This window comes from Eretmochelys imbricata, chromosome 1 (assembly GCF_965152235.1).
Source record: "Eretmochelys imbricata isolate rEreImb1 chromosome 1, rEreImb1.hap1, whole genome shotgun sequence".
Lineage (NCBI taxonomy): Eukaryota > Metazoa > Chordata > Testudines > Cheloniidae > Eretmochelys > Eretmochelys imbricata.
The window spans coordinates 251,563,454-251,591,362 of NC_135572.1; the positions used below are offsets into that span (position 1 = coordinate 251,563,454).

The following is a 27,909-nucleotide window of genomic DNA, read 5'->3' on the forward strand; positions in this document are numbered from 1 at the left end:
TCTGCAGCTCATCTGCCACCCTCTTGGTAAGATCCAGAACGTTCTTAAAACCATCACCTAGTGATGGGGGGGCAACAGCTCGCTCCGTTCGAGGCCAAAAGGTGGTAGAGAAGGAAGTGAGGGGGGTTCGCCTGCACAGTGCTAGATAGCCTCAAGGCAGACCACGAAGGAGGGAGAGCACATGCGCAGGCTCAACGGACACTGCTACCAAAAATCTCCGATTAGAGGCGCAGGAGCGCACATACACCTACAGCGGAGCACCCATAGGGACACTACTCCAAAAAGAAACTTTAAAATGTCGTCATTTTTAATTTAAGGTTGAATATTGTCATGTAACAATGGCAGAGAGCAGGAGGACCATTAGGCAATAATCTTGTTTATGGATCAGCAAGCTCAGAAAACTGCCATATTCTTGAGGCTATCCACCTGTCCATGTACTCATACCTCATCACTGACTACCATACAGAGACAGGATGATGCAGTATTAATTTTTTCTTTATTATTAGAAAGCTGTTCATGTGGTCTAGGGTGGCTGAGGGTTCTTATTGGAGTCTGGAATTTTACAGCCATCAGAATTGTAATAAAATGGATTTCCAAAGGGGCAAGAAAGGTACAGAGTATCTCTGGACTATTTTAAAAGTAAAATTTTCAAGAAAAATATCTCCTCTTTCAAATGCTAGAGTGCTACATGGGCATTTTTTTTTAAAGGGTACCTAAATGTGCAGTTAAAGGAAGAACACACTGTTCTTTTAACTAATTCACATTGAAAAGCTGTTTTTTCCCCTGGAGTGAAGAGATCAAGTCAGATCACAGTCAATAATGTAACCAGCTATCATATGAAAGACCTGGGATAAAGAAGGAGCTAAAGATTATCATGGCTTGGGTTGTCTGTGGGGAAACACTCAGCTTCCAGGGCAAGATACAGCATGCACCGGGTTTCTGCATTTCTAGCAGCTGTTTAGGGAGGAATATTGCAGCCAGTGCCTCTTCTGAGATCCTAAGGAAGGATGGTCCAGTGGTTAAGTACACTAGCTAGGGCTTGGAAATCTGAGTTCAAGTCCCTGCTCCATGACAGACTTTCTGTATTACCTTGGGTAAATCCCTTGGTCTCTCTATGCTTCTTCAGTTCTTTGTCTGTAAATGGGGATAATAGCACTTCCTTATCTCACAGACATGTTCTGAGGATAAATAGAATCATAGACTTTACGGTCAGAAGGGACCATTATGACCGTCTAGTCTGACCTCCTGCACAACGCAGGCCACAGAATCTCACCCACCCACTCCTGTAACAAACACCTAACCTATGTCTGAGCTACTGAAGTCCTCAAACCGTGGTTTAAAGACTTCAAGGTGCAGAGAATCCTCCAGCAAGTGACCCATGACCCATATACATTCACAACTGTTTGATACTATGGTAATGGGGTCATATAAGTATGATGGAGAGAGCACAAGGTGACCACAGCAATCATAGCTGCTTTTAGAGAATAGGTCCATCAATGGCTATTAGCCAGGATGGTCAGGGATGGTGTCCCTAGCCTCTGTTTGCCAGAAGCTGGGAATGGGCAACAGAGGATGGATCACTTGATGATTACCAGTTCTGTTCATTCCCTCTGGAACACCTGGCATTGGCCACTGTTGGAAGACAGGATACTGGGCTAGATGGACCTTTGGTCTGACCCAGTATGGCCGTTCTTATGTTAACGAAGAGGGTGGCATTTTGCCGGGGAAGAAGAGCAACCTAACAAAACAGTGAGCAAAAGCCTCTGGACTCCATTCTTACTGGTCAGGGTCTTGCATTAAGCTAACAGACTGCCTCAGCATAGGAACACTTACCACCAATCTGGCTATTTTAAGAAGGGTGTAGAATCCTTCTCCACGTATTTGTTTAAAGGCCCACAGGCACCAGGTACAATATCAGCTCAATGATTCTCTTTCGCTCTACTAATATCAGCCTTGCAGTGCACATTTCAAGGTAGGTCAGCCTCCCTGAAGCTGAGGCCCAAGAGACTAGCCAGCCCAAATGGCATTCTTCAGCCAAAGCCAGCACCCACATGCCAAAGAAACAAATAAACCCCCACGACCACCACCTTCCATCCAGTTTTTACTGTCTCTCTTCTTTCTACATGTTCAGAGCATACTTGCATTCAGGACCAAAAAAGAAAAAAAAATGCAGGAGCAAATTCTCAAGTGGTGTAAAACTGGCATAGCTCCAATGAAAATTAAATGAAAGATCACTGATAATGGAACTATGCCAACACATACCAGTTAACAATCTGGCCTGTTATATTTGTGTGAAAATATTTAATGGCCAAATCTTATTGCAAAGAGAAAAGATGAAGCATGCATTAAAATGGATTATCCAAAACGACCATTCAATGATCACATGACTAAAAAATTTTTGGAAGAGCCCTTTATACTGCAGTAGTGGCATGCAAAAATTCCTGCTTTCGGGCATGCCACTAGACCACATGCCTGAGCAAATGCAAATTTGAGTGTGCAATTACCTGATCTGCTTAAGCAAATGCAGGGGTTTATATGTGCAGTGGATATGGCCTTCAGTGTTCCACATAGCCATGAAGGAGACACAATTTATGTTCCTTGAAGGGGACTGGTAGGAAATCTGCAGGAAGTCATCAGGGCCCAAGGACGAAAAAACTGTTAATCTATAATTGACTAGAAAGACTTCAGAAGGGTAGCTGTGTTAGTCTGTATCAGCAAAAACGAGGAGTCCTTGTAGCATCTTAGAGACTAACAAATTTATTTGGGCATAAGCTTTTGTGGGCTATAACCTACTGCATCAGATGCGTGTTATAGCTTATTTGTTAGCCTTTAAGGTGTCACAAGGACTCCTTGTTTTGACTAGAAAGACTGGCACTGAAAGCCATTTAAGAAATCACAGGCCAGATAAAAAGCTTTCTAAAAGATGAAAATCCCTTCTCCTCCTATCAAATAAAATTTGCTCTTTACACCGATTTATCTTGTAGAAGAATCTACATGACTTGTAATTAGCACTGAAAAGGGGATTGGTGTGGAAAGGAGACAACAATATTGAACTGAACTTGTTAACAAAATACAGAAGAAACAACTCAATTTCACAACATTCCGAATGTATCACTGGGCACAGCAGAGATGTGCTGCCATGCACAGATTAGGCAGCAATTAGTGTTAAATGCAATTAAATCAAACAGTGTCAAAATATGGTAAGGGAACCATAGGACATAACTTAACAGCAACTCTGTCTTTGCAGAAATTCCTTGCATAGTTTACCAAGTACAATATATGTAGTGGTGTTGCCTGATCAAAGCAATACTGAATGGGAAAAAAAATGCCAACATTTTGTTCCCCACTGACTAGTAATTATTCTCTCCCTGTATTTTATGTTCCTGTTTAAAAAAAAGAAAAGAAAAAATAAACAGATCTGCTCCTTATGTTCTCTTTCCAAAGCCAGTGCCTGAGAGGTTTGTTGGCATCTTTTAAAGAATAGAGGGAATTGTTTTTTTCATATATTTTGTACTAGGGCAATTAATGGACAATCCCATTTCATTAAAGAATACAGTCAAGGTTTAATATGCCCTTACTCCACAGCTGGTTTGCAAAGACAGGGAATTAACAGCTCATAAAAGGAGAGATTTTAGTAGATTTTAGCATACAGCCACAGAATGGAGGCTCTATAGCAAACATCATAAAATGACCTTATAGTGGAAGCTGTACACAGAGGGAACTCTGTATTGTTCAGATAGTAAGTGATGCTGCTTTTCTGAAACTGTTTAACCTAGCATAAAAGGGGAGATTAAAAATTAATTACAATGTATTTTAATACTCGCCTTTTTTTAAGCTGTCTGGTGAACAGTTGTGACAGGTAATGAGAATTCATAAGGCAAAGCAAAGTGTTGCCAGATGCTAGGAGACCTGTCAGACTTGGAGAGCAAACAATTGATAGTAGTGTTCCAACAGCATGAGCCCAAATGTCATCTTTCAAGGCTCACTTGGGTCATTATCTGAATTTCCATGCAGATGTTTGGGAATGTGGAATGCATTTACCAGATTCCCTTCTTCACTCCAGCCTTCTGGACATTCACAGTCTCAAAAGCTTCATTTCAAGTGTCTGCTATTGAGAGTTAAATTTTGTCTTCCAACATTTTCAAAGACCACATAAGATTAAGGCTTTTAACGTATTAGCTGGAAGAGGATATTGGGGCAACTGAATTAGAAATCTGAAATTAGCTTCCTTTATTGTTCTTCCTCCTTAAGTCAAGATGCAAATTAAATGTCTAGCCAAAGGCAGAATCTATGTACCTTGTAAAAACTATACATAAAAGATGGGAGAGGCATTAGGCACACTAATAGATTTTGCCTTTGTAAAATAGATTTGAAGTCTCAGGCCATGTCTACACTTACCGGGCATCAACGCTGCTGTGATAAATGCAGCAGAGATAAATTTAGCAGGTCTAGTGAAGACCTACTAAACCGATTGAAGAGCGCTCTCCGGTCGACTGCGGTACTCCACCAGAGTGAGAAGAGTAAAGTAAGTCGATGGGAGAGCGGCTCCCATTGACGCGGCATGGTGTAGCCACCGCAGTAAGTCAACCTAAGCTATGTCGACTCCAGCTATGTTATTCATGGTAGTGTAGACAAGGCCTCAGTTGCTGCATTACAGTAAAACCCTAAATTTTTCATGTAATGTGACTCCAGCCGTCTGTCTAAAGACATGGTTGATGTGATTGATGCCCTTCTGGTTTTGCGGGGGGGGGGCGGGTTTACTTAAATCATCCAGATGAAACCCAAACCTATGCTGCTTAGCCCTCAGAGTCCATCATTCTCCACCCGAAACAACCCTATGGCTATTAGGCACACAACGGATTTATTAAACAGTTTCCAGAACAACAGCCATCAATGAAGTCGGAAGCCATACCTGGATTCTTCCACTAGTGAGCGCAGTGCCAATGTTTTTGCCTGGTGTCCCAAAGCTTTAACAAAAAGGTAGCTAAAAAAGTGTGGAAAGGTAAAGTTGGACAACTTGAATAGAAACAGATGTAGCCCATAATAATTTGGGTGCCACTTATCACTGTTGGGTCTTTATTTTCTGAAAGATGGGGACAGTGCTCTCCAATCCTTACTTTAACCCAGAGGTGGGCAAACTATGGCCTGCGGGACCGTCCTGCCCGGCCCTTGAGCTCCTGGCCAGGAAGGCTCGCCCCCAGCCCCTCCCCTGCTGTCCCCCTTCCCTCGCAGCCTCAGCGCGCTGCACCGCCAGCGCGGGAGAGGGCTGCACTGTGGGGGCAGGGGAAAGCAGGAAGGGAGGCTCACCTGCAGCCTCAGGGGAGCAGGCGGGCAGTGCAGGTGGTGGGAGCGCAGCGAACACGGGCAGAGGACTCAGGAGGAGCACCAGGCGGCCGCGCAGCCAGACAGAGAGAAGCGGCGCTTTGAAGGGGAAACTGCAGCTTCTCTCCGGCTGCACAGCTGCCCCTGCTTCTCCTGAGTCCTTCGCCCATGTTCACAGGGCCGCATTCTGAAAGGGGCTTTAGGGGGGGTTGGATGGGGTGGGGCCCCGGGGGGCCTGTCAGGGGGTGGGGGTCTGGATAGGGGTCAGGGCAGTCAGAGAGCAGGGGGGGTTGGATATGTGGGTGGGGTCGCGGGGGGGGCGGTTAGGGGCAGAGGGTCCCAGGAGGAGGCAGTCAGGGGACAAGGAGTAGGGGGGGGGGTTAGATCGGTTGGTAGTTCCGAGGGGGGCAGTCAGGGGGTGAGAAGTGGGACGGGGCGGATAGGGTTAGGGTTTGGGAAAGCACAGCTTTTCCTACCCAACCCTCCACACAGTTTTGGAACCCCGATGTGGCTCTTAGGCCAAAAAGTTTGCCCACCCTGCTTTAACCCCTACACAAAACTGGCCTGGTTCACTCAAAAAATAACTCCTCTGTCCATGCTATTCAAGCATTTATATTTCTCAGACACCATTCATTCCGTGACACTGAATTTAAGTACTTCTAAGGAAGCCCAATGACAATGGACATTGAATCTATTTCCATATCAATTTAATGAGACTGTCATGTACAGTGAAAAGGCAGGCAGTGCTGTGAAGTGGACGGAATACATACAGCCTCCCACAAATCAACACTGGAACACACAGACTGCACTTACAAGTTAGAGATTTTCATTTAGTAACATTGTATGGTAAATGCCTGCAACTCAAGATTTTAAGTGGGACTTCAGTGGCATACAGGACTTGCATTCGTCCTCTGGATGGAGTTAATTTTACCCTAGGTGATCAACATCCTTTGTGAGAAAAAATTCCCTACACTTGACTGCCTTTGCCTCCTCATGCCATTTTGTTCAATGTGAGGCTTTTCCCTAGATTTTGTTTCTTTGACTGTATTGATATTTTAAAAGCTAGCTAATGAACCATGAACAGGTAGGTAAACTAATACCAGTCCCAGTCCTGCCCTGCTATCCTGGCATGTACACCTGTGTGAGGCCTAACTGATTAGTTCACTTGCTGCTAAATGGAAAAAAAACAGGGCCCCTGGACCCTGTCACACACGGCTGACCAATGAATATGTTATTTACTTTCCATCTCTTCCTGAAAAAAAATAAAAATGTTTTAATCTCTGTAAATAAAGATAAAATAATTATCCTAAAAGCCAATGCAAATTACCTAGTACTAGAGGGGCACCTTTTCACTGAATTTCTTATGCTGGAACATTTGCATGCACAAGTTCTTGGGTTTGTGCATGCAAATAGGCCAGTGGTGTTCGCAATGCAAATCCAAATGTGCAATTACTATAAACTGCCTGAGCAAATGCATGGCCAAGAGAAGCAGAAGTAGAAGAGATAATTCCATCAGCAACAGATTTTGGCTGTTGATGTTAATATTATTATAGCTGTCATGCTTAGGGGAGAATTTACCTGCTCTGTTTCTAATTAAAATAAACTGCCAGTATTAAAAATAGCCAATAAAACAGTGAAATAAAACTGCAGTTATGCTGGTCTCTTTTAAAACTGTTATATTGATATAGCTCCCATTCCTTAAGGGCACAGAAAAACTCTGGCCCTGATTCTCTACTGTTAAACAAGTTTTTATACCCTACTGATGTTACACCAACATAAAAACCGTGTAAGAGAGTGAAGAATCAAGCCTCAGATTGTAAGATCTTTACTAAGGCCCTGATTCAGTCAGAGACTTAGCACATGCCCTTTTCCCTGCAATTGTATCTCCGGGCTGCTATGCACCAGGCTGGGGACAAGCATCAGAACTGAGAGCAAAGCGTCCGTCCTGGGCTCTCAATAAACACCCCTCCCCCTATACCCAGGCAGCTTGGAGGAGGAAGCTGCCTGATTCAAACGCAGGAGGGACAAGAGACTGGCCTGGGGGAATAGATTGGGACAAAGAGCCTGGGGAAAGCAGGGGAGTGGGAATCTAAGAATGGGGCTGGCTGTGCAAAGAGATTAGAACTAGGAGTGAAACCAGGGTGGGGACAGACAGATCAGATGAAGAACAAGGGGAGAGACTGGGAATGGCTGGGACCAGAAACTGGGTGGGGTAGGGGAGGGGGGGGAAGGAAGACAGATCTGATGATGAGCCAAGTGCAAGAAAAGAATTGGGACTGGCTTGGCAAAGAGCCAGAGACAAAAGAGGCAGGGGGCACACAAATTGTAGTAGAAGAAGCTCAGAGAGAGAGACTGGGACTGACAGCCAGTGGGGATGGGGAACATGTCTGAGGCATAGAAACGACTGGAGAGTAGGAGCGTGAAGAGAGACAAATCAGAGGAGGAGCTGGGCTGTCTGGGCAAGGAGACTGAGACTGGGGGAGTCGGGGGAACGAACGAATGGGTGGGAAGTCTGGAGGGATAAGACGAGGACTTGCTGGGCAGGGCAGTTAAGATTGAAATGAAAAATCTTGAGAAGGGGAGAATGGGAATGGGATGGGGATTCTGGCATGAGGAATAGACAAGTGTAGGCCAGGGCAGAACAGCCTGTGTCCATTAGAGAACACGCCCCTCCTGAGCCTGGAATGGAAGCCAATGCTCCTAAGTCTCACTATTCCCCTGCTTAATACCTGTGAAACCTACTAGCAAACTGTCTCATCCCCCCTAGTGCTGGTCCCCCTAGAGAATGTTGTCAGTAGCTACCGGTGCGGTGCTCTGCTCTTGCTCGATGATGATAACAGTTGGCTGCGTGTGTTCCCTCTGTGCCCTGCCCCAGCTCTGCGCAGACTCCGCAGCAGACTCCGAGAGAACCCCCAAAAACCACAGACTCTTGTAAGGTACAAAGGAACCCGAGTCAGGTTTATTGTCAAACGAAGCACAGAAATAGTTCCCTATAGACTCTACAGGGCATCCTACAAATTTGTGCTCCCTGCAAATGGACACAGCTCAGTCAGTGGCGGGACACTCCACTGCCCCCTAGGCTGGACAAAGATGTGCACTCCCGGACCTACTTTTATACAGTTGCAGGACAGATTACTCATCATAGTTCAAATGAATCTATTCGTCATGTTGTCCTTTTGACCCTGTCTTTAAGATGCACTTGCCTGTTCCTTGTTATGTCTGTGGAGTGTTCTGATGCCGTCTTGGTGCAAGTTCCTCTCCTTAGCACTTACGTGTGTGTGTGCACGTGTTTCTAACAACCTTTTCTTCCAACTTCTGTGAGTGGGACCTGCCTCTGGCTCACAGCCCAGCTTTGCTTAACACTGCCTGGAAGTACTTCGGTTCAGGCTTCAGGCCTCAGACTGGGCCTCTGATACAAGAATTTATGTTTCAGGGCCTCCTCTTACTACAAATGTCAACACTAGAAGTGAAATTCAATCTCTATAAAATGCCTCTCACTGAGGGAGGTTGAACCTAACTCAGAGCATGGCAAGCCAGGGTATAGATCACCAATGCACTAAGTCACCGTGTGGACTCTGTTATTGCACACTAAAAGTTCTGCAGTGCTCTTTCGCCTACTGCTATTTCAAACAGTAGTAGGTCAAAGCACAGAACGTTTAGTGAGTGGTAGCAGGGTCCGCACCGCCAGTTAGCGTGCAGAAAGCTAGTGCACTCTAGATTTACCCCCCAGTTTGCCGTGCATTGTTTCTCCATGTAGGCAAGCCCTCAGCAGTCACTAAAATGGAAAGACGAGCAGTGCTACTGCAACCTAGCTACTGTGAGAGGATCACATAACACAATAGGGAAAAAATGTCACGATTTCAAGGCTAACTGCACTTCTAACCTCTCCTGATCTCTGAGGGCATCTCCCCTCTGGTCTTAGCTCTCAAGCCATCACCTCTCCTGGGCTGGAATCATGCGATTCTCCCACTCTCAGACAGGATCCAGGTCTGCAGTCCCCTATGATCAAATGTGATCACCTAAGCAGGCCTGACATACCTTCAGCGCCTGCAGTTCTGCTCCACCTGGGAGCAATAACAGTGGTAAACAGTAACCAAACAGCCTTTGTTAAGCAAAGTATCATTTATTTAGAACCAAATCATCCAGGAGAAAACAGATCTCAAAATACTAAGCCAGTGTATATGTATGGTTTCAGAGTAACAGCCATGTTAGTCTGTATTCGCAAAAAGAAAAGGAGTACTTGTGGCACCTTAGAGACGAACATGATACAGTTCTGTGGTGACCTAGAATCCTATTTTCGACGTCTCCGACTCAAGGAATATTTCCAAAATACCTCTGAACAACATACTAATCCACAGAGGCCTCCCTACCAACACTACAGAAAGAAGGATTCTAGGTGGACTCCTTTTTAAATTGGTTAGTCTCTAAGGTGCCACAAGTACTCCTTTTCTTTTTGTATATGTATGGTTGCCTCTCCCTGAGGTTTACCATTCCCTGGGTCCCGCGAAGGGAGACAAACTCTCTCTCTCTCTGCAGAGCCTCTCTCTGAGTCAAACTGTCCCACCTGGACAGCTCCTGACAGCTGACTCCCCTTTTTCTCCATAGTTGTGGCTTTTTAAGTGTTGAATGTTCTTTTGATCGCTTGGCTCCTAGCCTGGCAAAACAGCTGTGACACTTTGGGCTGGGGCCTGGAAAAAAGGCATTGTTCTCGTAATTGACCCCTCCCCCCAACTCTCCCAAGTGTTTGCTCAGATGTGTTTTATCTAGATCCATCATGTTGCCTTTCTTCTCGTTTTTCATGCAGCCCCCTATTAAACTGGAGCAATATATTTCATACAGTAACTTCACCTCACTGACCAGGTCATATACAGTATTCATAAAATTATCTCATTACCCTTAGATGATTACATAGCAGCTCCATGTCCATCACAATGCATAAACTTGTTGAAGCCAAGTATAGGGCAGAGGCACAATTTACTTTTATACAGCTGTCCCTGAGCCCCACATAACTTTACAGACAGTGGGCTAAAAAGAACAGCAGCCATTGTACGCTATGACCCTGCTCCTGCAAAGCATTTAACACGTGCAAAACTTGGCTCACGTGAATAATCCAACTGACTTCAGTTGGGCTACTGACAGGAGCGAAGTTATGAGTGTTCATAAGTGTCTGACAGGTTCAATACCTATGTTGTTTTTTCAGATTTATTTTCTTATATAAAATGTCCTGTATTAGGACATAAATCAGTTACTGAGATAGGCCTCACTCCCAGAATTTGATCCACACGGACTAGGAAAACAGCTGTCATCTGGGCCTATAAGAAGTTAAAATTTGCACCCAACAACCTTGACAGGGTCTCTTTAAACTGTCTAGGTATTTTTGTAGTTAAACATCCACAAAAATATCATATAACCTAGTGCCCTTGCTACAGTTATCATGAATAACATTCTGGCAACACCTCTCCCAAATGTATTCACTTAAGAGCGAGGACCTTTCCGTCATACAAGGTTGTTATTATTCCCATAACTTAAAAAGTTATGGCAGATAGGCATTTCACAAGAAATGCTGAATCTTGAAGCCTCAATTATAGAAAAATATGCAGCTACATACTTTCCATATCATTTTCAATTTCCTCCTCTGCTATTTTGTTGTTGCATGGACATGGGCAAAGACCCAAAATGCTTCGGAGGGCAGAGTCACACATTTGAGTTTTTCTTTTTAGTTGTATGCTGGGCACTAAAAACAATGAACATTTTAAATAAAAAAGCACAGTGTATAGTGCATCTCATCATGTAAACTAAAATAACCAAATCCCATTGAACTCAATGGAATCTGGGGGCGGGGAGAGGAGAACTATAAAACAGATATAATGTTATATAAAAGGGAGCCTAGCAGTAATTATATTCCAAGCACTTTCATAATCACTATTCGTTGATCAATATGGGCTATTTTATGTTTGTGCTAAAACATGACAGTCAGACATTCTAATCCAAACCTGGCTATAAAATTGCTTTCTGACATACAAAAGGAATTTCATTTTTAAGGAAATTTAAAAAATTACAAGAGCAGTTTCCTGTCTCCAGGTAAAAAAAATGCCTGGAAATTTCATTTTTGAAATGGAAACATTTCATTTTGTTCAGTCTGAAACAAAATTTTCCCAACTTTTTCAATTCATGAAAAATTCAGAAAAGTCTTAGTTTTGGTTCAGTCTGAACCATCCCCTCCCCCCAAATTTTTGGAATGGTCAGCAAACTGAAAAATCACTTATTCTCACAGCTCTAATTGCAACACTGCTTTTCAATGCAAGTAATAAAATACTGAACAGTAAGTAGGTTTCTATTTTTCAAAATGAACATAAGCAAGAATTTTATGTTTAAGTAGAAACATGTTATAGAGTCTACCATCAAATGCATCCCATAATGCTTTCAGCTACTAGGCTGGCTGTACCACGAGCAGCAGACAACTGGCCATCCTTAGTGGTCAAAACTGTGCGTCAGCTCCTGAGAGCTTTACACGCAGCCAGCTAAAAAGGGAAGCTGGCAAGGGTCATGCAATCATAGCTGTTTTTCCATTAAAAATGGTTATGTACGTATAGCTTGATTCATTATACACAGAAACACTTTAAACACTCAAAAGAGCAGCTGAGGGAAACTGATGCTAAATAGCATACTGGACAGATTCCCTCGGCATCCATTCTCTGTATAGAGCACCGCCACTTGACTTTTGCAGCTACCCCTGCAAAGAAAGAGAAAAATGGAGGCTTCCCCCATGTGGAAAGGGGAAATGCTCCAAAAAGGATGTTTTGTGGGAGGGGAGAGGTAGCTGGAGTTCAAGAAAGGTTGAAGCAAAAGAGAAAGACAGAACACAGGGAATAAAGAAATGAGGAAAGAGAGCAAAACAGAAGAGAGAGAGGGGAAATAAATCTATCTGGTTGCTTATACTGGTGGGTTTCACCATAGTATTTGACAGAGAAAGGATGAAATACAGACAAACACAGATGAAGAAGACAGACCAAAAAAAAAAAAAGGAGAAAACAGAGGACAAAGAGTGGAGGTCTCAAGACAAGATATCGGACTGTGCATTTGGGCAGCCCATCAGCCTGCCATATCATAAGACATTATGGTCACCTGTGCTTACTAGTTGTTCAAGACCTCCTGGGATGCAGCAAAAAACCTAAATTTATAAGCCAATTTTGTAGGCAGTTTCCCACCACTACCACTCTCTATCCCTTAAAGCACCTGGCACTTGGCCAACATTTACCCTCATCTTTACCAAAAATCCTGGAGTCTTCCTCACAGTTCTATTTTCCTGCAACTCCTCTGCTTTAGTGATGACCAGATCAGAAATAGCAGAGACTGGCCAACTGCACTAATTTATTTTGTGGTTTTGTCACATGAAAGATCAATGCTAAGCGAAACCAGGATTCAGTGCATTTCCACTTGAGACAAGGAAGAAATTAACTAGTTTCCATAAATGCAAGATTACCAAACCCTCACCCCCTTTAAAGCAAAACACAACCACAGGCAAATTCACATTGTCAAGGTAGACCATGAGGACTCTGTATCAACTTGAATCCTACAAGTTCTCTAGTATCTGGGACCATTTACCCTATTGATTAGTGACAGAGGACTATCATGTTAATGATTTGCATATAATAGCCTGTATTTACAGTGGATATTGACACAACACTCAAGAAAAAAAAGTCAATGCTGCTTAATGAACTGGCTAATAAGAGATGCCCAACGAGAGGCACCATGAACAGTATCCTCTCTTACAGGCTTCAGAAACCTCTGTATGGAATCAGTTCTGCCCTAAACACAGACCGCTTGCCAGTGGCAGCAAACTGTTTAGTGACTGAAGGGCTGGGGGAGAGAATTTCTAGCTGGTTTAGGGTGGCAAAACATATAAAAGCCAGCAGTGACTCCAAAAAACTCTCTCCAACAAATGGTTCACATAGGACTTCCATCCCAACGCATCATCACTTCTAGTTGGCAGGGTTTCACATTCCTGGCGTATCACACAGGGATATTTGTTGCAAGACTCCTTTAATAATTCATCTTCATTCTGCTCTTGTCCTTCACAAAACACTATCAATTATTTAATTTCAGGTACACAAGCTTTCTCCTGCAAGTGAATCAGTCAGGTGGCTGAATGTGTGTGTTGGGTCATGATTCTTCACATGTACTTAGGGGCTAAATTCAAAGGGTCAGATCCTCAGCCAGGGAAAAATCAGCATCGCGTCATTGACTTCAGTGGAGCTAACTCAGTTTATCCCAGTTGACGATAATCTGGATCAGCGTAGGGTACAAATTAAAGTGACCTGTAATTTTGTTAATGTGGACAAAATATATTTGTATTGAATTCTCCAAGCAGGAAAGGATTAAAGGGGCATCCCACACAAAAATTATTTTAAAATGTATCCTCCTCCCCAAAAGGCCAGATATGCGAGTTGTGGCTCTATCGTAATACCTCTGAGTGTAAACTAGGGAGCCTGGACATTTTGGGCAACCTGGGGGCAAATGGAGCAGAAAGGTACATTTCAGAATAATGTATTTGTTGAATGCACCTTTAGTTCTTTCCATCTGTAGCATGAAACAAATGGAAAAATACATTAATTAATGTTATCCATGAATTAAAATCACATATACATTAATTAAAAATTAATTAATTGTAGGCTCTTTGCAGCACAGAATGTCTCTTACTAAGTGTTTACCTCATCGGGATTCCTGATTCTGACTGGGGTCTCTAGGCACTATTACACCAGAAACATACATAATACCAAAACAATAAAACACTCTAGTAATCCAGGCAGAATATTTTGGGGAAATTATAGCTGGCCATAAATGGGATTATAGGGCACAAGATCAAAGGCAAAGACTGGTCACCTGACCTGACAATACTTCCCCCGCTCCACTTATGGTCACATACCCTCGAGTCTCTTTTTGCTATTAAGAAATGGAATTTGCAAATAAATAGAAACAACATAGTTGTGGACTATACAATTAATGAGCACTGATATGATTACCATGTTGCTGACAGCCAAACATAAACCTCCGTTGGTGTCCTATTTTCTGGAGCGATTTCATAATTATGAAATATTGCTTGCACACAAGCTGCCGAAAGGATTTAGGTGGCATATGATCTGACGTAGGGACTGTCTGCTGGAAGAGTCTGGCTGGCCCTTGCTGGCCTAAGTACTACCAAAAAGTCTTACCTGTGTCTCAAGCCTTTGGGTACTATTTCAAAAACAGCCTAACTCCCATTGACTTCGGATGGCACTCAGGTCGCTAGGTCACAGAGTCTCTTTTGAAAATTTTATCCTTTGTTTAAACAGCATAAATTGCTAATTATTTTTCCTCTTACTTGAAAACCCAGAGAATATTTTGCAATTAAAAGCAAGAATCACAACATACTGCTTCTAAAAGCAGCTGCTTTTTATAGCAGACTTTTTAAAAAAGTCATTCTGCCTTAGAAGATTGCAATTAAAAGGTACTGCAGAAGTCGTCATCTGTTCAGGTTTTGGGTTTTTTTGTTTGGTTTTTTTTTTTTGATGGGGGGGGACCCACACTTCAAACAACTGTATTCAGGAAAAAACTCCTTTAAAAAGTAAACCTGGCTCTCTAATTATTCAGATTTTCAGCTTTGGAGTTTCATGTGCCTGAAAATAAACACTACCACATTACCTAATCTGCATTATTCTTAAAACCAGTGATGCAGCATGTAAAAACATCAGAAAAAACTATGGGTAGGCAGTATCAGTATCCTACTAAGGAGGAAAAGCCATGAAACAAGCTTCTAGATGCTATTAGAGACTGAGACATTTAGAAAATGACACGTTTAAGTATTTCAGAGAGGACGTTGAGATGCACCTTGCTATACCCTCTTACTGACTAACTGCCATTCAAAGGATGTCAGACTCTGGCCCTAGTTCAGAGTGTGGTTCAGCCTTAAAGGGTGCTGCTTGGCTTGCAGAGGAGTTCCATGGGGAGTGCACTGACCACCTCACTTAGTGCTGGATATAAAATTGTTCCATCATCCATCACCCCAGCTTTCTCCATGTATCATTAGGCTTGGAGGGATTAGATTTTTAATTGTTAAATGTCTGTAAAGGTTGATTTCACCATACACAGACACAAACCAATGAAAAAATATTTCAGTTGGTAATGATCAAAATTTACAGACAGGCTAAGTAAGAAAAATGCTGCTTGAGAACTTATTAGTCTTTGATTTAAGGATATTTTGTATATTATGACATGTAACGTTGACAATTTGTGTTTTAATAGTTATGAAGCTTTAACTATTTGAATCTCAACATCTACTGGTCGTTACATAATTATTGTCTGACTCCCATCCCCATAATTTCCCCAAACTGTGAAAATTTAAGTAGATAATTTTTTTAATGCTTACAAATAAAAATGATACTATTTTTTTGAAATTATAAAAAATAAAAATAGAATTCTGCCAAGCCTATATATAATCAAATTCTTGGGCACAAGGCAGGGCAAAAATTAGCAGTTAATATTAAGATTGTTTCTATATGGCAGCTCTGCTCCAAACTATGCACCAGTGCTCACTACCAGGTTTTAGAGGTAAAAGGATCTGTGCCTCCCCTCTCAAACCAACATCATATCCCCATCCTCTTCCTCTGGAAGAGGAAGGGGAGGATAAGAAACACAAGGAAGCACTCCATCCCACCAGATAAGATGGTGGGGGGACAAAGCCCTCTCTCTACTGACTCGTCTTCTCTAAAAATACCTATTCTCAGCTGTCAAGTGACATCAGTCCTTTCTTCTTCTCAAGCAGCAGAAATGTACTCATTTACTCCTCCCCGTCCCTTTCCCCCGCCGCTGTTTTTTCCTCACTCAACAATTATAATCGTGGGTATTTTTTTATAAATAGTTATAAAAGTGAAAGAAAGTAAAGCGATTCTTGTCATTAAAAATATACAAAGATATAAAACAACCTGTTGAGAAAAAAAGAAAAAAAAAAATCAGAACCACTTGTGGTTGTATAGTACCTAAGAATAGCCCACATCGCTTTGTTTGAGACAGAAAGGCTGCTGCTCCGTTGCTCTTCAGGTGATGCAGGGTGGCAAGAGTTCCAGGTCCCTTTGTGAGCAAACCGGTGCTTCCCATTCTCCCTGCTGGATGGAGGAATCTGCAGCGAAGCAGATGGAGAAGACGCAGGCTGCCGTGCGAACCTCTGATGCACCCCTCCATTTCTCCTAATTACTCATTGAATTGAGAAGCACAAAAGGGGGGGGGTAGGAAGGGGGAAAGAGGCCTTTTAAGAGATGGTTCTTTTGTTTCATGTTTACTTCATTAAAAGAGGGAGTATTGGAAAGTTATCCCAAACTACTATCTTAATACAATACATGACATTTCCTTCAGGTCTATATGCAAAGATCTGGCATTTACTTCACCGCTACGGGGCATGATGGAGGGCAGGATAACTGGATTCTCAGCTATTGTAAAAACTTCTACAAACTACAATATTAAAAAAATGTAAGAGAACCTTGCAGTATATTATCAGTCTAACCTTTCTTAAAGACCTCAGAGGGCTTACAGCGGTGAGTGTGATGGGGAGTGAGGAGGGAGAAATTGCACAGTATATTTCTTTAGACAATTATCCTTTGTGGCAGCTCACTTGCTAAAAAAAAGAAAGCAGGCCTGGTTCAAACAAATGGGGGGTGCGGGAAGGAGTCTCTGCAACATTTGGCTACAGGTTCTCTCCTACCCCTTAAAATCAAGGAAACAGACAGACAGAATTCTGAGCACCATAAACTGCTACACTAGTGCACAATAAATTAGAATGAATATTAAAATGCATCACATCTGGGCCACAGAGCCTCTCATTCTTGTAAGGTCTCTGGCCCTGGCATGACCATTATTTAATGTCACAGAAGCAAGGAAACAGAATGTTCAGAGACCACTGGAACATGACCCCAAGGAAAAGGAGGGATATAAAATAAGTTCATGGGTTTTCCCCTGAATAATTAAAGATTTCTGCCATTCTTAGCCACAGAGTTCCTGCAACTCCACACAATCCACTGTAAATGTACGCACTACAAGCATTCTGACTGCCAACCCCAAAGAAGTCCATAACTTGCCACTTGCAGACCATTTGAGAAGTTATGTAATAGAATCAAGACAGAAGAAATACTCTAGTGATGTATCATAGCTTACCACTGATTAGTACTACTTGTGGGTGGGGGGGTGAGGGATCTTGTCATAGGGCCATACCTAAGTCCAGTTAAAGTCAATGGAAAGAGATAAAACATGAGAGAGGGGACAAGGATGTAAAAAGTTTAAAAACACTGAATGTTTGGGGGAGAGATGGACGCAACAGGCTCTACACCAAAAAGAGAAGAACTTAACACTATAAATAAGGAGCCATACAGTTACTGGCAGAACTAAGACTGTGATAAGTCACCTTGAATGGATTTGAATTTTCTTAACTAAGTGTTGATAACTGCTTAATCCTCCAGCTGTGGAATTCTTGAGCCACCCAAAAACAGATGAAAAAAATATTTCCATATTTAACAAATTGAGATTTACAGAGGGGGGAAAAAAGAAAACATTTAAAGATATTGCTTGAGGGCTCATAAGAGTTCCGATTTAAGCATCATTCATGTTACAAAAAAATATTAAGAAATTAATGAACAAATCTGATTTTATTACTAAATCTGATATCAAACTTAACTTCATGTTATCACATTTTGAACAAAAAGTTACAGGGTTTTAATTTGTTGCTACTGCAGAAATTAAGCCAATAAATTTTAAAAACTTTTTATTTTTGTGTGAATTTTGACTGGTAGTATCAAAATCAAACCCTTTCAAAGTTAGCTATAACTGAGTTGTGTGTTTCTGTAGATCATTTCTTCACCCTTTGCTAGTTACCCATCCAGCAACAGTACTGTACCAAGCAAAACATAAAATAAAATATAGGATGAAATCCTAGCTCTGCTGGAGTCAACGGGAGTTTCCCATTAACTTCAATGGGGACAGAATTTCATCTATCATACTGTATATAATCATATATTTATATATATTATGCACATAAAAGGTGTCAAGGTTTGAAGAATATATTAAGTTACTTACAGTCTAAGTCTATTGTAGGACAGGAAAAGCAAGTCATAAACCAAGCACACACCAAACACAGTGACTCCAGTTTCTTTCACCAGCATTGCACAGGTCCCAAGAAATAAACTAAGCAGCAAGAAGAATGGAGAGGCAGTGGGAGGGAAATGTTCCCCAACATAAAAATGATCCACACTCCTGCAAAACAGATTTGATATAGATATTTTAATTTGTTATTTTCATATTTATTAATTAGTTCATTAAACATTTTCCAAGTGCATTTCCATAATTTTTAAAACACTAAAATATTCTCAATAACCATGAACCCAATGTTGCGAACACATACTTGCGTGAGCACTCCCATTAATTTCAGTTAAATTATTGAGAGTAAGGGTCTGCAGCAACTGGCTACATATATTTATTAATATCACTGCAAGTTGGGTGCATGACTGAAAGAAGGGTCCAAAAGCACTTTTACACACAGAGTGAGTGACTTAAAAAACAGCATGGGTTGACAGGACTTGCTTTGTCAATTTTATTTAAAATTGACTAGTTAGGATTTTATATGGATTCCTCCCCCCACAAAAAAAAGCCTCACGTCTCACAACATCTCATAATATTTAATATTAAAGATCCATACCTATTATAGGAGAGAAAAGCCAACAGAAACAGTAGACAGGCTAAGACATCTGCTCTGCCTACAATACCTGTTACCTAAGAGGAGAAAAAAAAAAAGACAGGAAAATTATACTTTAAAAAAAACCTTTAGAGACTGTTTCAATGAGCCATACCAATTGCCTTTGCTTTATGGGTTTTTTCCCCCTCCTTTCTTTCTGTCTCTCTCTTCTTTCCTACATCCTGGCACCCTAATCAGTAGGAATTTTGGTATTTTTTTTTATTATATAGAGTAATTAAGCTATTTTGTGTAACAACAACAATATACAGACAGACTAAAACGAAGTTAAATTCTTTTAAAAAGCATTTATAGAAACGACTCAGATAATAAGAACATAATTATGGTTGGGATTATTATGAAATAATTAAAATGCGGATCAAAAAGAGAAATGTATGCCTGATTCACTAAACTGTGACGTTTAATCATATTCTTTAATACTGTGAGAACTGATTTTAGATCAAAATCCTCCCCAAAGACTAAAATACTCACTCCTACACAATAAGAAAGCTTATTACTCAAATGTTAGTTAATAATCAGTTCAGACAGACAATAAATTGCAACTAACTTGGTACGTATGAGAGTTTTTCAAACTCTAATTGGCAAGTTTCTTTATAATTATTCAAATTACAAAATATTTCAGCATTCCACTTCATAAAGACTCAGAAACTGCACATAAAGGAAATTAAAAGGTCCTTTGAAGCTTTTGCTGTTTTAAGGTCACTTAATTATGTAATCTTCAATGCTTTGGCATTTGCTTTAAACTCCCCAAATTCTGATCTAGACAAGAGTAAATTCAAAGCTGGCCTCATCTAAAACCTCGCTTATATTATAAAGCAGCATTATCTAAAGGAGCCTTGCTGATTAGCTCACACAGACAACACAAGAGGTAACTGTAAAGCTCATGGCTCTTTTGTTATTAAGGCACTCTCTCCTCAAAAGTTCTCAGCACTGCCAGTCATTTCACTCTCGCTAGTTTACAATAGTTCATAACAACAAAATACGATCCTGACAATATCTTAACTAGACATACACTTGTCTACCTGGAAACAGAAGAAACTGCATCCCCATTTGAAAGAAAAGACCCAACCATTTTATCTACATGGAAATTAAAATAGCGGTCATTTTAAAACAAGTTATCTGTATATTTTGATATCTTGCATTTTTCTGTGATTAGTAAAAAAGCAACATAAGCTTATATACTGCAACTTTGCCATGAAGTTTACTCAAAGAAGCTGTTTTCCTAAGATTAAAAAAAAAATCCATAGTTTCTAATTAACAGTTGTGTGAGAAAATTCATGGGTCAATATAGACCTACGACCTGTATCAGCATTTTCCTATTATCTTGTTCAGAACACACACCAAGTTACATTATGAATTACAGGGGCCCTTTTCTGTTTAGAAATTGAAGACTCTGGAAAAAAGATTTAAGGAACAAACAAGGTCTCAGCAGGACAGATGCCTCACAAAGTTTTCTGGTTTTGAGAGATCCATATTTTCTCACAACTGCAACATTGTGTATTTATTTTTAGCATTGCTGGTTAGGATGGTTAATTGGAATTGCAGCTAGTATTAAGCGGAAAGACAGCAAGTATGAAGTTTATTCTTAATGTATGTTATTGATTATTTTGAATGCAACAGGTTTGGGGTTTTGTTTGTTTGTTTTGGGGGGGAAAAAGGGGTTTGGGTTTTTTGGGGGGTTGTTTGGGTTTTTTTTGTTTTTTTTACTGTTTACCCTACAAAGCAAGTACCACACTGAGTCACAGTAAACGGTATGTTTTGTATTAAAGGTTTGTTTTTTTAGAAAGTTATAAACATGTATTTCTTTTAGGTACTATCTCAGTTTTACATATATACTTACAGCCTCACTGTGAATAGGATGCACAGCAAAGAAGAGAGCCGTGACAAAAGCCAGTCGAATGTCCTTGAATACAGCTTTGTCACAAGTATACATCAGGACAAGAGTCACTAGACAGTGTAAAGTTACATTTACTGCATGGAAATAGAATGGGTTCATACCAGCCAACAATATGTTTAGCCTGTAAGAAAACAAAACAGAACCATAATAAATATAATTAGGCCATAGAATCCTTGCAATGGCACAACATCATTCACACACATTAAAACCAGACGAAATACGTAATTTAGAGTACAGGCTGTTAAATTAATTAGGATAAAATTGCTCAGAACATCTGGTTAATCTCGATAAAAAGAAACCACTCCCTGCTGCAGCCTCCTCCCCCCACTGCCTTTTAAAACGTGTGGTTGAATTTGGCTAGTTTCGCTGCAAATGATGTAAGAGGCTAACAACACAGACTTGAGCTAAGCATCTCATAGATAGGTGCTTTACATACTTACCCCAGGATAAATCATGCACTTCAACATGAAAGCTGTAACATTTGTGCCCTTTCAACACTGGCACTTTCCACAGAAATCTAAGCTATGTGGTAGTTTTATGATATGGATCCATTAAGATTGATTTTTTTGAAAAACTGATTGATATCTTCACATGTGACTAATTAAAGCCATGATTCAGCAGTTTCCTGTTTCACTTTAGATCATGTGAGTAATATCACTGAAGTCAAACAGGAATACCAGTGTTTAACTTTAAGCCTGAGTTTATGAGCTTTGCTGAATCAGGGTCTACACCAGGAATCCAGATGCAACAGGAACCCTTCTACCATCAGAAACTGTTTTTGCAGAATGTTCAGTGACAGGACACATTAGTTGCTATGCCATCAGGTTCTCTCCTGATGAGAGAACAGCACTACTCATTATTTGTGGCTGCCACAAAAGGAAAGAGTGACTAACTGCTAAGAATTTATTTTCACAAGATATTCATAAACTTGTCTCCTCACTGCACTTACCGCCAACTTATTTAACAGTTGTTAACAGGGTTGTTTTACATACAGTTGAAAATAGAATCAAAATGATTAATTCTAATTAAATTTGTCCATTTGGTTATGTCTTCTAGATCAGTGTTTCAACGACTGGTTCATGGACCGGCGCCTGTCCCTGAGATCTCCCTGACACAGTTTAGGAAGACAGCAAGCCAGTCCCTGGTATCCAAAAGGTTAAGAAACACTGACCTAGACATCACATACAAACAAGAAAGAGTTGGAATTAAAAAGACAACAAAAGAAATGACACCCAATAAAATCAGTTCAAATATTTTGCATGCAGACTAAACCACACATTAAGGGGCAACAATCCCTATATTTGCTTTTACTAAGGGTCAGACTGCAGTTCCCCATGGTTTACATGGCTTGAGAGCAATGCACTTGACTTGTTATTACTATGTAAACACCTTGGTTTTTCTAAATCGGCTGAGAATTGGCATGTTTGTAAAGCCCAGACAACATATGTTTTTTATAAATACTTTCTATATGCACAGCTTACAACTGACAGAACTTGATCTACCCTAGGCTGCATTTTGACCAGTCAATCTAACTTTAAGAGGGAAGGAGTCTTACTTGTGTATTCCATTTTTGTTCCCTCAGGAACACTTTGGAGGTAATCACTGAGCTAAAGGAGTTTGGGAAAAATACAACTTTGGCATAACCTAACCCTGGACTTTGAAGTAATGCTTTATGCAGCTATATTTTGACAGGACTTCAATTCACGTGAATGATCTAGAACTCTTGAATAAAGCCTTTCCCCCCCCCTCCTCTGTGAGATATGTCAGCCCTGAGCTTCGCCTGTGGTACAAGCTGCCCTCCCACCCCCAGTCCCACTATCACAAAATGAGAAAAAAAGTAAACAATACATTCAAACCAAATTTCAGTCTAAAATATACAGCAGCAGCATGCTCCCGCAGGGCTAAATGGTACTCGTCATGCACAGAGCAGAGCAAGGGGGCAGTCCTGCCCTGCCCCAAGAGAGCATTCTATTGTAGAGTGGCAGTCTTCTTGAAATCCCCAAGCCTGCTTTGCGTGCCTTCATGGGGAGGTATTTGTCTCCCACCGCCATCTGTCATTCCCACTCAATGAGACAGTGCTGGTGATGGGAGCCATGTGCCCCCAAGGGAGTAGGTAATGTAGTCTTTGCACTCTCTTCAGTGAAGGTACACCAGCACCTGACCGTTAGGCAGAGCACACACTGGGGAGGGAATGCTCCTTGTATCCATTCCACTGAATGCCCAGCAAAGGGCCAAGCATTCACTGGTCTACAATAGGAGAGATTTACCTCATGTTGTTTCCTTAGAGTAGCTGCTACGTATGAAAAAGCAGCAACCTAATAGTTTTCAGAGTAGCAGCCGTGTTAGTCTGTATTCGCAAAAAGAAAAGGAGTACTTGTGGCACCTTAGAGACTAACAAATTTATCTGAGCATAAGCTTTCGTGAGCTACAGCTCACTTCATCGGATGCATTCAGCGAAGTGAGCTGTAGCTCACGAAAGCTTATGCTCAGATAAATTTGTTAGTCTCTAAGGTGCCACAAGTACTCCTTTTCTTTTAACCTAATAGTCTGGCTTTTCCTTTTTAAAAAACAAAACACTACAAGGATAGGCCTTCCATTAAACTGTAAAATCTGAGTAGGAGTATGGGGGGCGGTGTGCGCGCACGTGCATATTATCTATAATTTGCCATCTTTGGTGGTCCATGAACACTGAATGTGAAAATGTGCAGGTACTGTTTCATTCCTGCTAAGGTTATTATTTGTCATAACAAATTAGGCCAAATGGTGAAGGAAACATTCTTTTGTCCTGAAACAATCTCACAAGAAAGCTTTTGAAATGCTGATAGTGGTTGTGATTGTTATACACAGTATGTGTGCACAAATATAGCACTTCAATCCGCTAAAAATCCATCCATGGCCTTCCAAGCCATGCAAGCTTCACAAGGCTACACAGTAGGGTCACCTACTGTCCACGGGTAAGGGCAACCTCCTACGTAAAGCCAAAAAACTCCACAGCAGAGTGCTGCAGAGTAGGAATGGGGAAATTGACAAAAGTGCCTCCCCTCGCAACCCACCAGACCCTAGCCTCTGTCCAGTCCTCTCTTCACTTTTGGCATTAGGCATTACTACACTATTAAGTATCCACTGTGCATAGCTCAACAAGTGGGAGAGAAAAGTGAGGGAGGGTTAAAACAAAAGACAGATCCTTGGAGTCCTCTGAAATTAACTTCCAGTTGAAATTAGGGGCTCTCCACCCCCAGCTTAATGGAAAGAAGCACCTGGAAACCCCCAATCAACAGTAGCATACAGGTGTCTGAGGGTTTCTCTCTGACTTAGCCAATTGTAGACTGGCCTTCAACTGAGAAACCTTTGATTTCATGTCATACTTCCATAGATTTTTTTTAAGCTAGGAAAGAACATTAGGGTCTAAGAGTCTGACCATCCTGCACATCACAAGCCAGAGAACCTGACTCAGCAGAATTCCTACATCAAGACTATAACTTCTATGGTTGAGCTAAAGCATATATTTTAGAAAGATAGCTCCCCAACCCTGGCTTCTCCTTGGCTGAGCTCTGTAAGGGGACTCCAATAAGGAAGCGGTGTCTTCGGGCCAACCAGATCCTCTCCATTTTTCCTCATCAGCCAAGGAACGTGTCCCCTAATGGCATTCCAATGATGATAAGCTGCATGGAGTAAGTGACCCCCACCCCCAGGGAAGGGAACAGGCATTATACAACCACCACCAAAGGAAAATAGCCCTTTTCAGATTAGGCTATTTAGCTGTATAGAACCTATAGGTAAATTTAAGATGATAAAAAACAAGGGTCCCCCAGGCTGCTGCCACATGCAGAAGGGAGCACATCTGGAGAGAGGATACACAGAAAGAGTACCACAACCATGGTATCATCCCTCCCACCCTGCAGAAGACCCTGTATAGGATCTCTGTGATCACCTGTCCCTGGGGTTCTGGAGTAGAGCAGCTCATCTGGCAAAGCTCTGACTAATTCTTCTCCCCTCTTGAAGAAATACATAGGAGAACTCACTGGAAGTTACTGACAATATACGGCTTGATCCTTCACCACTGAAGTCAATGGGTGCTTTGCCAGTCTACTAAATGGAAGAAGAATCACAGCTAAAGACTGCAATAGTTTACATGGCTACCCATTCTGCAATTCGAAGGAGGTTCAAAGGTGACTGTCAGGTGGGGGATTATGCCATCCAGGTACTGGTGAACAGCAGTTCAAGAACAAAGGGCCTCCAGGAGATTGGGGGTGGGGGGGTCAATCCACAAGTATGAGGAGGTGTAACTGCTAGAATCTTCTATGGGGGAAATGGCCACCCACCCCATCCCTAATGGGAGAACTCACTGGAAAATTCATGAGTAGGAACTCTCCAGTGTGGGTATTCCCTCACCAAGGAGACCTGAGCTCCAAGATAATTCCATGCTGAAGCAGAGACTCTGGCCTCAACTCATCCCTTTGTGTCTAAGTATTGCATCATATATAGTTCATAGCGTCACACACTGCTCAGAAACCATGGCCAAACCCATGTACAGAAGGAAAAGAAAAAAGCATTTAATTTTGAAATTCCTTGATTTGTTAGTGTAATAAGATCTGTTCAAGAACATCATTAAAGAGGGTGTATCCCTTTGGTTTGGGGACAGTTTCAAAAGGATCCCTTATCATGTAAGTGAGCCTTGTAAGTTACAGCTCACCATGTTACTGTATGGTGTAGGATGGACCTTTGTCCTTATGGCCCTGTCGAGCTGAATAGGTAAGAGCACAGTCTAGCCCTCAGGAAAAGGTATTCTTTCCCATGCAGAATGATGAAGGCACATGAATCCTACTGTTCATCTCCTTCCTTCATGGGGAAAAACAGAAAAATCTGCATAGCCCTCTACTTGCTCATAACTTTTGACCTCAGTGTTCAGCCTTGATCGCCATGAAACATTCCAAAGTTAAATAGAATTCAGCAGATTAGCTTTTTTTGACACAGAACTAACAGGACTAATCATGCCATGAGAGTGACTTAAAAATGGAATTTGTTTGAGAAAACTCAAAGTTAGTTTTGTCATATATAAGCACTAACACCACTTGGCACTTACATAGTGCTTTTTAATCCATTTAGACACACAAATACCCACTCCACTTTTTCTTTTTTATAAAACTCTCATGATTTAAAGATATTGTAAACCATAATTGGAGAGTGTGTGTTTTTATGGACCTTGTTATTTTCCCTGGACAGCCTGTGTTTAGTTTAATCTGTTTTATTATTTTCAACAGACTGACAAAAATACAACACTGTATGAAGTAGAAATGCATAGCAGAATGATGATAATTTGTTACAGCAAATAATTCCTAATGAAAATTCTCAGTTATAGGATCCCAAAGTTCATTACAAATCTTGGAGAGACGGAGATTTAGATGCAGGCTTTTATATATTTCTACAAATTAATGTAACGGGAGGCCAACTGAGCAATTAAGCTTTTTCTGGTTTTCCATTTTCTTTACATTTTCACATGAATCATGAAATTATATCTGAAAATGCCAACGAGGCATGCTACTGCAAGATTTCACTATACTATAAAGTGGAACCTGTTGAGTGAACTCTATGAATGCATCTACCATATACTAAAAAAAAGTGTGCACCTGTATGCCAACAGTGATCCAGCTGCACCAATGCTAACAACTGTTAAAAAGTGTTAACTAGACAGGGTTCAAATATTTTCCTCCAGCATGCCATGAAAACCCACAGTAACCAAAAAATGCCCAAGCCCTACTAGCATATACACTGTGGCCAGCACTGATGCAGTTGCACTATTGTTGGAAGACAGATATCCTTTTTCTAGTGTAGAACACTCTGTACTAGTAATTCCTTAGTGCTATTCTACTTTGAGTGTAGTGGAGTGTAAGCCCCAAAGGGCTTCTTCACCACCACATTTTCAGCCTTTTATAACTGGAGGCCGCCACTGATCCTCTTCGAATGTAACACCTACCATATACCAGACAGGTACTGAAATTTGTACTCCAATGGAAACAACACTTTCCCCTTCACCTCTGCTCTGTTTTAGGGAAGAAGAACAGAAGTTTCTACTAAGCTATGGAGGTATGGTTCATCAGGAGTGACAAATATGAATGTGCAAATATTTCTGGGTCTTCACAGACAAAAACAATAGAAACTTTGGACGGTTTTTGACATTCACCAAACTAATGCAACCAACATTCACATGGTTTCAAGTTTTGACTTCACACAGTGGCCTAGCAATTAAAAAAACTGACCCATTGTGGCAATGTACAAATTGACAATACAGTAGAACACTTTATAGAAGTGTTGAACTATGAAGAAGGCGGCAACAACACACATCAGAAGCTACCTCTAAAATTTTTCTTAAATAAGATCAAAACCACAACAAATGGCTGTGGACATTTATGTATAGCAAAGCTGTTAACCAAAAGGCTCTCTACCTTTCAGGACGTATCACTGCACTGGTAGAGAGATTTCCAAAAGTAGATGCTTTCCAGCCCCATCAGGCTACTTGTCTACTCACTTGAAAGAAGATCAGGATCAAAACATGTTCAAAGGACACAATCACAGTGATCAGTCATCAGCAACAGCACTAGTGAAGATTACACTGGAGTTATTCTGCATGATCAGTGGTAGACTTCAAACCAGATTAACGTTAGAATTTTTAACTGAATTTGAAATAACTTATTACATAATCTTTCAGCTCTGACGTCTAGTCTCAGCTTGGTGGTGAGAGTGTAACAAGTGAGAGCCAGACAAACTAAAAGGGGGGAAAAGCAGCCTTGGCATAACAGTCCAAAACACAGGAGGCCGAATGCAAAGAAATGCCATTAGACAATCACGCCACCAATCATAATTCATTTTAATGTACTCAGAAAGCATTGACAGGGCTCCTCCAGCTGGGAGGAAAGATTGG

General features: G+C 41.3%; 1 protein-coding gene across 3 annotated transcripts in view; it reads right to left on the bottom strand.

Annotated features, from left to right (window-relative positions):
- The window catches only part of TMTC1 (transmembrane O-mannosyltransferase targeting cadherins 1), a 172,703-nt gene that overhangs the window by 137,615 nt on the left and 7,179 nt on the right, over positions 1-27,909 (bottom strand). For 2 of the 3 annotated variants that reach the window (XM_077827624.1, XM_077827617.1), the window contains exons 2-5: positions 20,934-21,111; positions 19,040-19,113; positions 18,421-18,597; positions 16,338-16,544 (exon numbers count right to left, since the gene is read on the bottom strand). In XM_077827624.1, coding sequence (XP_077683750.1) covers positions 16,338-16,544; positions 18,421-18,597; positions 19,040-19,113; positions 20,934-21,111 — 636 coding nt within the window. The remainder of the gene's footprint in view (positions 1-16,337; positions 16,545-18,420; positions 18,598-19,039; positions 19,114-20,933; positions 21,112-27,909) is intronic. The other variant, XM_077827630.1, reaches the window with a different exon arrangement.